Source organism: Thamnophis elegans, chromosome 15 (assembly GCF_009769535.1).
Source record: "Thamnophis elegans isolate rThaEle1 chromosome 15, rThaEle1.pri, whole genome shotgun sequence".
Taxonomy (NCBI): Eukaryota; Metazoa; Chordata; class Lepidosauria; order Squamata; family Colubridae; genus Thamnophis; species Thamnophis elegans.
In genome coordinates this window covers 17869247-17880466 of record NC_045555.1, presented here as the reverse complement: position 1 = coordinate 17880466, position 11220 = coordinate 17869247, and the positions used below count along the sequence as shown (strand labels likewise).

The window sequence follows — 11220 nt, the reverse complement described above, 5'->3', positions numbered from 1 at the left end:
GCATAAACGAAGAATTCGTCAGATGGCGCCAAATGAAGAAAATCTTCCTCGGTCCATTCAGACAACCAATCGCACAACCAAAGCCGATCTTGAACGTGTGTTTGAGTTTTCAATGGTTTGCAAATGACGTGGAATGGCTTCAAACCTTCTCGTTCTCGATATCGGCCGATTGTCCTTTGATCAACTCGTTTTCCACGAATTTGAAGGATTTCTTGGGCCACTTTTCGGTTTCCTTTTCGTTGTTTGCGACTGCCAGTTGCAATGATGGCTTTGCTTTCTTGGGACAGTTGCAGAGGACGCCCTTCTCCAAATTTTGTGAAACATTCTTGGGCTGTTTTGTTCCAATTATCAGTAACCCAATCCAGATGACGTTTCAATTTGTTTGCAATCCATTTTCGATTGATAAACGTCGCCCCAGCATCGCGAGCCTCTCGAAAGGCAATGCATTTTATTCTGTCAATGATCCTTTGTTCTTCCGAATCGAATTTTCCAGCCATTCTTAAAGCAAATTTAACATTTAATAGCTCATTCAATTCAGTTTTTTATGGGCTTTAAAATGAGGTGTCGCGGAAGTTGTAAACTGCTGTCGATCTTGCTGTGACCCCCTAGGAAAAGGTTATGCCCCGCCCTGTAGACCTAACAGGAAGGCAGTTTGTAACAGAATTCCAGGGGTGCAGGGGAGAGAGAATCTTAGCATTAAAAGTAGTTTAATTATGGAAATGGTTATCCAGAGAGCAAACAAATGTATTCATTGGATATATTCAAATAGAAGCTACACAGATACCTGTCTAGGTTATTTTAATTTGGATTCCTACACTGGCTATGGGTTGAGCTTGATGGTGTAAACAATTTCTTCCAATTCAATATTTCTATAATTTTATGCTATTAGTAAGAAAAAAAAACAAGATAAAGGGAGGGGGGAGTCTCACAATAAAATATAGTGTTGAAATGGATATCAAATGTCATCTTTTATACTCTTGTTTCTACATGATACGGGCAGGGGTGAAATTCAGCCGGTTCTGACTGGTTCTGGAGAACCGATAACAAGAATTTTGAGTAGTTGGGAGAACTGTTAAATGCCACCTATGGCTGGCCACAGAGTGGGGTGGGAATGGAGATTTTGCAGTATCCTTCCCCTGCCATGCCCACCAAGCCACGCCCACAGAACCCGTAGTAAAAAAATTGAATTTCACCACTGAATATGCGGTACGACCTGCTTCCTTTGGTCTGGTTGAGGGGTGAGTTGCTTCCGGCATTACTGCCAGTTCAGCACACAAAACCTTTTGCACAGAACCAGAAATCAAGATGGCACAGCTCCATAGGAGAACCAGTTCAGGATTGTGGCAGGCCTGGGTCACTGTTGGTTCAAACGACCCAGGCTGCCAGGTTACTATCAGTTTGGCTGAACCGGTCCGAACCGGTCGGAACCCACCTTTGGTTTGGTGTGTCTTGTACCAAAATGTTTATGAGATCTTGCTCTCTCTCTTTGTCTGTTTCAGGGCCATGTGATGCTGCGACTTCTCCTTTACCAACTTGACATTTGAAAAATAGCTTCTGTTGCTGGTTCTTTTCCCTTTTTGCTCCAACTCGTTCTTCCAAAATGTCCCAGGATGGAGCAGTTATGGGCTTCCATCCTAACCATGCGATGCCATGCCAACACTACGTCCAAGCAATGGAGAAGACACCACAGCTTCCTGCATCCAAGAATGTGATGCCTGTTTCTTTTCATCCTTATCACGATCTCTCACCCAATGCTGGCAGGATCCACCTCTTCCGCAAAGGACTGACGTCCGAACCCCTGCGATCTCAGCTTGGCATATATAACAGCACGGGCTCCCTAACCCAGAAGATAATCAAGATGAGCAACTTTGGAAGCGGCAGCTGTCCCATCTCAGGAAGGGTAACTGCTCCATGTACTCCGTTGAGAAGTTCCCCCTGTCCCTCAGGCAATCAAGTCCCCTTGGCTGTCCCAGCCACTGTGGGTCAAAGTTCTGTGGTGACCTTCCGCTTTATTGAGAAGGCCAGTGTGAAAACTTTAAATGGCTTCCCTCTGATAGAATCCGGAAAGGAAAATGGTTTGAGCAGAAGTTTGGAATCCGGAGAGGATTTTCACTTTGAGGCCAATAAGCAAAGGAGCCAAAAGACAAATGTTCAGATGCAGCCTTCCTTACAGCACAAAGTCACAGCATCCCTCAATCCTGTCATTCTGGATAACGGGATGAGCTGCAAAGTACAGAAAGATAAATCCTCTTTGACCACTACAGGTGAACAGGACTCAGGGGTTCTCAGTAGTAAGCAGGAGAGTCTTGGGTTTAAGCCAAAACCAGAAATATCTGCTTCAGATCCACTTCTTGCTGGAAACAGGTTTCTTTTAAATACACAGCCCACTTTGAGTTGGGGTAATGGAACCCCACTTCCTCTTGGTGCCAGGTCCCCTCCCAGTTCCCTCACTGGTGAGATGAGCAGTCTGTCAAATGATCTCTTGTGCCATCGAAGACACCCACAGAGCAAGGAACCACAGTACCAGGTGAGTGGTGGGATTCAAAATGTTTTACTACTGGTTCTGTGTATGTGGCTTGATGGGTGTGGCATGGATCAGTGGGCGTGGCTTTGTGGGTGTGGCAGGGGAAGGATACTGCAAAATCCCCATTCCCTCCCCACTCCAGGGGAAGGATACTGCAAAATTCCCATTCCAGAGGAAGGATACTGCAAAATCCCAATTTCCTCCCAATCAGCTGGGACTCCGGAGGCAAAGAATAGATGGGAGCAGGGCCAGCCAGAGGTGGTATTTACCGGTTCTCCGGACTACTCAAAATTTCTGCTACCGGTTCTACAGAACTGGTCAGAACCGGCTGAATACTACCTCTGTACCAGGTACTTAGTTAGACCAAATATTTTCGGGCCAAAATGTTATAAAGCTGGATCCTCCTAAATAAAATTCTCTGTCCTTTTTGCAGCGAAACTTGTGGGCATATTCACATGAAAGCTCAGCCCATGCCCAGCGTGTTGCCAAGGCCAAATGGGAATTTTTCTACGGCTCCGTGGAATCTCCTAAGACAGGTAACTCACTTGCTTCCTATAGTTTGGTGTGTCTTGTAACTGAATTGTAACAAACATTTCTTTATGATCCACCTTTTTTAAAATAATTTTTTAAAAACACAAATAATACAAACAGTACATATATAACTGGGAAAAAAGAAAGAAAAAAGAAAAAAGGGGGAAACCACATATTACAGTGTACCCCCATCCCCTGGAGACCTTTCCCCCCTATATTTCTTAGATATACAATATATTCCAATTGTGCCCTTATCCCCTCCAAAACAACATATATTCTTGAGTAGATTTTTTCCCGTTATCTTCCACCAACACTGATTTTATAAAATCCCCCCCATATTTCATTATAATTCTTTACTTTGATCATCCCTTTTAAAAGTTTAATTTCTGTTGTTAATTTATCATTTGTTGCCATACTCCAAATTTCATTATACCACTCATTTCTTTGCATATCCCAATTTCGTCCCCAATATTTAGCCATCACTAATCTAGCTGCCATTATCAATTTTACAAACAATTCCTTTTTTGTTTCATTTGTATCCCATTTTTCCACCAGCAACAATAATGCAATCCTCGGTGACATCTCTAGATTTACATTCAACAGTGCTCTAATTTCTCTAAGCACCATGTCACATATTTTTTGTGCACTATCACAATCTCACTACATATGTTTATATATTCCAACCTCTTTCTTGCACCTCCATGATCCATCACCTTGAAATGATGTTCTGAGCTTATGTTTAAGGTGGCACAGTGGTTAAGATGCAGTATTGCAGGCTATTTCAGCTGACTGCTAGCTGCCATTCAGCAGTTCAATTCTCATCGGCTCAGGATTGACTCAGCCTTCCATTCTTCTGAGGTGGGTAAAATGAGGGCCCAGATTATTGGGGGCAATATGCTGACTCTGTAAACTGGTTAGAGTGGGCTGTAAAAGCACTATGGAGCAATATATACTGTCAGTCTAAGTGCTATTGCTATAGATAATGTAAGTATTGTGGAATGCCTATCTACTCATATGTTGAAAATGCAAGATAGAAAGAACACTGTTTTACAAAATACGCTAACAATAAAGAACAATGTCTTCCTTTTGCTGAATGTCAGCAAAAAATACTAACCTGAAATTCAGTAGCAAAAATCAGAAGCATGAGTAAAAAATAAGGTATTTAGCTATACTAAGACTTGTTTAAAAGGGTCTTCACTCAGTTCTTTATTGCAGCTGCTTCTGAGTAGTAGTAGTACTTATTTTTTTACTTGAGATCCAGAGATGAAGCTTCTATTGAATGTATTCAAGCCTCGTGATGCATAAAGAATGCTACATGTGGCATAATCCAGTCAAAGCTAATCTCTACTTAAATGATGTTATTTCATTTCAATATATTTGAATATTTGGTTAAAATCAGCAGCTTATTAAAATGCATCATTTCAGATGAATCTCTCTCAAGGAAGATCAATATGGGAGCCTAAGAAGTAGAAAGACTGAACGTATTTTCACAGTATTATGTTGTAGAACTATTCCTCTTATGGAACTAACCTTAGCCCTAACCCTTGTTATGTCTCAGAGGAGCAACTGATATAATCTCTACTCAGGGGTGGGATTCAAAAAGTTTAGCAACCATTTCTCTACCCGGTCGCTGGGTAGGTGTGGCCATGGTGTGCGTGACCTACTCAGCCTCCTGCGCCATGGCAGGGGAGAATTTTTCCCCTCCAGAAGCTTCAGAGGTTTTCCTTGAGCCCCTGGGAGGGGGGAAACGGCTCTGGAGGCCCTCTGGGGGACAGAAATGGGCCTGTTTCTGGACACCCAGAACTTCCAGGAGGCCCATTTTTGGGCCTCTCCAGACTTTGGAGACTTTCCTCGAGCCACTGGGAGGTGAAAACGTCCTCTCCCAGGCTCCGGAGGCCCTCCAAAGGATGAAAATGAGCCCGTTTCCAAAACTCCCAAAGCCTTCACGTGGGCCCTGCACAGTGGTGGGATTCAAATAATGTAACAACCGGTTCTCAGACCTAATGACCAGCTATAGGTGTGGCTCAGTGGTCATGTGACTGGGTGGGCGTGGTGAACTCAACGTCACTCAGGTCAATGGGCGCTTCACCTGAGCTGTTACAATGTAATAAGGGTTAAGCGGAGAGGCAGTTTCTGTAAGCAGGGCAATAAAGATTAGGCTAGAAACAACCTGTAAAGTGGAAAAAAACAAAATAAAATTTATTTCAACAACTGCTGCTCTGAACTGCTTAGAAAGTTAACAGCTGGTTCTCACGAATAGGTGCGAACTGGCTGAATCTCACCACTGGCCCTGCACTTACTGGCATCCAAATTGGGTGACATGGAGACTCCTGGGAGGAGCAGGGTTGGATGGGCCAGCCAGTCCTTGCAACTACTGGTTCAGCGAACCAGATGTAAAATTATCACCCGGTTTGCCTGAACTGATCCGAACCGGCTGAATCCCATCCCTGCCACTACTTGTTTTGGAAAATATATTTCTTCAGAGGAGAGGATGGCAGCATTGCTGCTGGCCATGGCTTTCACATGCAGGGTGGGAGATGGGGCAGGGGCAATCCTGGTGAAAGGGAAGCACTCATGGGCTGTGGGATCATAGGAGCAGGGAGGCACCGGTGGTGGCTGCAGCACTGCTGCTGGGGCTCTAGGAGCTGATCTACAACAATTTCATGGTGGCCACCCAGACTGGAATTCAATCAACCTTAGTTCTGGCCTACAGGGCCATCTTGGAGACAGCAAAGGGCTGGCCCAGCTCAGCTCAGCCTGGTTGTCCCCCTGAGTGTGTGCATAGGAGGTAGTGAGTACAAGGGGGCTGGCATCCCCAGTGACCATCTTACCCCACAGGCTGACCACATTCTGAGTGCCTCCCTTTTATTGGGAATGCCAGCCCCCCCCCCCACACACACACTTGCCGCCTCTATACACGTGCCCAGATAAAAGGCCAGGCCAGGTAGTGCTGGGCCAGTACTCAGGCAATGGAAGCCTACCCCTTGCTTTTTCCAAGGAGGCCCCATGAGCCAGATCGAACCACATCATGTGCTGGATCTCGCCTGTGGGCCTTGAGTTTGACATGTTCGTTATAGATGTACTGAGCAAATGTTATACACAAAGAGCCAGAATCACTTAGGAACCATAAGTATATTTTGTTTGTAATATGGAATCTCTGTATTCTAGGAATGCCGTCTCAGAATGCTCTTGATCCTTCACTTGAGAAATCCAAACTGTCAGTGCAACAAAAACCAGAGCTGATGAGGCCAGAACACAGTCTGTGTCACGTAGAGGTAGAAATTGAGATGACGCCACCAGGTAACACGACGTTTGAAAATTGTGAAACTGGAATAATCCGCAGAACAGTGAAGTATTCAGAGACTGACCTGGACTCTATCCCCTTGAGATGCTACCACGAGACAAACATTGATGATATTTTGGCTGAGAAGGAAGAAGTGGATTCAGCCATTGAGAGCCAGAAGGACAGCGAGAGCAATTTTAGTTCTGCGGGAATGCCAAGGAAAGCAAACGTTGTTCCAAATGACCTCTTTTTTCAGCATGCCATGGAAGAGGATAGCAAAGCTTTAGACCACAAGAACCAGCGGAATAAAGTTTGTGAAATATCTGAAGCCATGGTACATCAGCAGGACAGGTGATGATTTCTGAATCTCTCCTTTAGTCTTCTTCCCTCATTTCCAATTTCCCTTTTTTCTCTAACCATTGATAGAATACTTCTCATATCTCATAATATTCCATTTGTTCCTTCTCTTTGATTATTAATGTTAATCTATTCATTTCTGCACGTTCTAATATTTTCCTGATCACTTTCTCATCAATAGAAATCTGTTCACTCTTCCAATGTTGTGCAAATACAATTCTAGCTGCAGTTAATATGTGGATAATTAAATAAGCATTCTCTTTAATTGCTGCATTGCTGTTTGAATTTAATGTGCTACACAACACTAGAATTCCCAGTGATAGCAATTTTTATGCACAGCTTTTTGAATAACTGACTGACTTGCCACATTGCTGTAAAATCAGAGGTTGGATTGAAATTTTTTTAGCAACTAGTTCTCTGCCCAGTTTCTGGGTGGGTGTGGCCTATTCAGTTTCCTGCACCATGGTGGAGGGGCATTTTCGCCCTCCCCAGGCTCTGGAGGCTTTTCTTGAGCCTCCGGGAGGGTGAAAACAGCCTGCCCTGGGCTCTGAAGGCCCATTTCTGGACTTCCAGTACTTTCTGTAAGCTTGTTTTTTGCCTTTCCAAGGCTTCAGAGGCTTTCCTCAAGCCTCTGGGAGGGCAAAAATGGCCTCTTCCAGGCTCCAGAGACCCTCCGGAGGTTGGAAACTGGCTTGTTTCTTGACTTCCAGTACTTCTGGTAGGCCCATTTTTCACCCTCCCAGACCCACCGCGCGAGCCTTGTACTTACCTGGCATCCAAAACAGGCTGTGTAGAGACTCCTGGGAGGGGCGTGGCCAGCTGATCATCAGAACTACCAGTTCAGCAAACCAAATTAAAATTAACATTCAGTTCACCCGAACCGGTCTGAACCAGCTGAAACCCACCCCTGTGTAAAACGTGGGTGATGCAGGTTAGAAGTGAACTATATTGTGAGGTTTTATTTATTTTTTTAAATGCAATTTTTATGCAGGAGTTCATTGAAACTTGGAAACAAGGTTGAGAAAGGCGAATATAACTTTTCTTTCTTTTCTCTTTACTGCCACATATCATCACCAGGGTCATCAACAGAAATTCTCAATTAATCAAGTCCCCTGTACCCTTCCTCTTTGGGCAGAACATTTCCAAGGATAGTATGGATTCATTCAGCAAGCATTTTGAGAGCATCATGGAGTCACATCGAGCCAAAGGAACTTCTTATACCAGCCTAGATTCCATAGATATCTTGTCTTCTCCCACTCAGATACAAAATGGAACTGTCTTCACCTTTGATCTTCCTACTCTTACGCCAGAAATTCAGGAGGAAATTCAAGACAGCACTAAAACCATTGAGCAGAATTTTGCCCCTCTGGCTCTTCTGGATCCAGATTCTGGAACCAGTTCTGCCACAGATGTTCCTTGGACTGAACGGGAAGAGGAAGCAAGACAAAAATGGAAAAATAGCTTGCAGAGTCCCTGCCATTCCAAGGACAGTTTAGGATTTCCCCTGGCCTCCATCATAAGGTAAGTGAATTCCTGGTAGTGCATGTAGTGAAATATCTTGTGATTGTTTAGATAATCATCTTTTTTCTTTTGAATATGTGTTATTGGAAAGAAATTGCTTGAAAATATAGGCTTAATGGCATTTTCTTTTCATTGTTTACTGGTCTAATAAGTAATGTGATATAGCAATCAGAGTATTTCCTGCTATTTCAACCATCAGAATAAAGGCCTTTTGCCTCCTTTCTTAGAAATGACCACGTCAAACTCAGGTTCTTTCTCTGCCTAATTCTGTCAGAACAGGGGTGAAATCCAGCAGGTTCTGACAGATTTTGGAGAACCAGTAGCGAAAATTTTGAGTAGTTTGGAGAACCGGCAAATACCACCTCTGGCTGGCCCCAGAGTGGGGAGAGAATGGAGATTTTGCACTATCCTTCCCCTGGAGTGGGGTGAGAATGGAGATTTTGCAGTATCCTTCCCCTGCCATGCCCACCAAGCCATGCCCACCAAGTCACACCACGCCCACCAAGCCACGCCCACAGAACCGGTAGTAAAAATGTTTGAATTTCACCACTGAGTCAGACCCAAATTGACCCAAATTTGAGGTTGCAAGAAGTGATCACATAACCTTTGTGAGTGACCCTCCCAGAAAAGGCATTTTTGGCCTGACACAGGAATGGAGAACAGAGGATAAGAGATTGAGAGGTATAGTGGGGGTGGATAGCTTATAGCAGGGGTGGGTTCTGGCTGCTGCTACTGCCAGTTTGCTCAGACATGTGCCGTGCACATGCGCATGTGCAGTACTAAAAAAATGGTTCTGCGCATGTGCCAAAGCAAAAAACAAGATGGTGGTGTCTATAGTGCAGCGTAGAGAACCGGTTCAGGGGTGTGGCTGGCCGAGTTACTACCTTCTCACCCGAACCTGTCTGAACCGGTAGGAGCCCACCTCTGCCTTGCAGGCAGGATTTGAAAAAAAATACTGCAGTTGTTAAAGAAACATATAAACCACTCACCACAAAAATGGGGACACCACAGGTGAAAAAAAGAGAGAGAAGCTGGATTCTGGTAATAAGGTAAACTTTGTCTAGTGATGAAAGAGAACATGAAGAGATGAAGGGTCCCACCTCTGAAAATGAACAAATGCATAAATTTAGTAAAGCACATATTAAAGAGGACTTAAGAACTGAGCCGAGGTGGCGCAGTGATTAGAGTGCAGTACTGCAGGCCACTTCAGCTGACTGCTATCTGCAGTTCAGCGGTTCAAATCTTACCGGCTCAAGGTTCACTCAGCCTTCCATCCTTCTGAGGTGGGTGAAATGAGGACCCAGACTGTGGGGGCGATATGCTGACTCTGTAAACCGCTTAGAGAGGGCTGAAAGCCCTATGAAGCAGTATATAAGTCTAACTGCTATTGCTATTGCTATAGCTTGAGATTGCTGAGCAGCTTGAGAATGCTGAAATTTTTACTGTATAAAACCTGTGATGGGCACACAGAATCTACCTTTAACATTTGCTTTTCAATAGACCACATTATTTTAGAGTCTGAAAAAATGATTATGTGTTTCAGGATTAGTTCCATAGCAGTTTTTCTGATTACTGATGCTCTCTCCTGAAAATAAGATCTCCCCGGATAATAAGCCCAATCAGGCTTTTGAGCACATGTGCTAAAAAATCATCCCCCAAAATAAGCCCCCCCCTGAAAATATTGCAACACAGCAGCAGCTATGAGGTGACCATGCTCACTGCCTCCTGCACTTCAAAAATAATAAGACCTCCCCAAAATGAAGGCCACGTGCTTGTTTTGAGGGTCAAAAGAAAATAAGACCCTGTCTTATTTTGGGGAAAATATGGTAGGATAGACAGGTAAAACCTATTTACAACAAATACAGAAAATGCACAAATAAAACAAGCAAATGAACAAAACTTTTCTTCTAGATGAGCTTAAACTTTCACTCCTGACAAACCCAGGCTATTTTTTTAACATTACAGGGAGGAAAATAAAATGGGGCACAGTTTTCTGCATCCAGTTTTTCTGGCCAGGCAAACTAGGGCAAATGTATTTTTCTTTTCTTTTCATTCAACATTATTTTCTTACTATTTAAAATTCTTGTCTTTAGGGATCAGAGACATGTAACAGTTATAATTACCTAACACACAAAGACACACATACACACGCATAGATAAGGGAAAGAGAAGAGAAAAGGACAGCAGAAATCTCAGGTTCACACATCCTGGTCATTCTCATCATAAATCTTAGTAAGCTTGAATCAGGAAAGGCAAAAATCTTAACAAACATATTAAATGGTTGCCTAGAAGAGAGGGAGAAAACAAATCAGTGTGTGTGTGTGTGTGTGTGTGTGTGTATGTGTGTATACACACACACACACACACACACACACATATATATATATATATATATATATAGTGTGTGTGTGTGTGTGTGTGTGTGTGTGTTGCATTTGTGCTGCTAATGAATAAAGGGAGACTTCATTTATCAGCACAAATGCAACACAAAAATGGTTTCCTGCCTGGAAGGCTCCTAGGATGGAGCTGAAAGGCAAAAAGGGAAGCAGTATGCTCCCTCCCATATTTGGACATACCAGGTGCTTTGACATAAAACAAACAAACACACACACACACAAACACACACACACACACCTGACTGGGTGGCAATGGTGGGTTCCTACCAGTTCGGACTGGTAATGGTTTGGCTGGCCTGCCACACTCCTGAACTGGATCTCCAGGTGGTGCCATAGACACTGAAATCTTGTTTTTTGCTTCTGCACATGCACAGAACAATTTTTATTGCACTGCACATGCACATGTATCATGCGAGACATCGATAGAACCCAGGGATGAAATCTACTTACCTTCGCTACCAGTTCGCAAATGTGAGTGTGCGCACCACCTTCATCAGTGGTGAAATTCAAAATTGTTTACTACCGGTTCTGTGGGCGTGGCTTGGTGGGCTCAGTGTGGCTTGGTGGCCATGGCCTGGTGCCGTGGCAGAGGAAGGATATTGCAAAAT

General features: G+C 43.8%; 1 protein-coding gene across 1 annotated transcript in view; it reads left to right on the top strand.

Moving 5' to 3' along the window:
• The first annotated feature begins 1600 nt into the window (after nt 1–1600).
• The window catches only part of PSD (pleckstrin and Sec7 domain containing), a 70450-nt gene continuing 60830 nt past the window's right edge, over nt 1601–11220 (top strand). The window contains exons 1-4 of the mRNA XM_032232155.1: nt 1601–2527; nt 2958–3060; nt 6224–6689; nt 7773–8216. Of these exons, the coding sequence (XP_032088046.1) occupies nt 1601–2527; nt 2958–3060; nt 6224–6689; nt 7773–8216 (1940 nt within the window). The remainder of the gene's footprint in view (nt 2528–2957; nt 3061–6223; nt 6690–7772; nt 8217–11220) is intronic.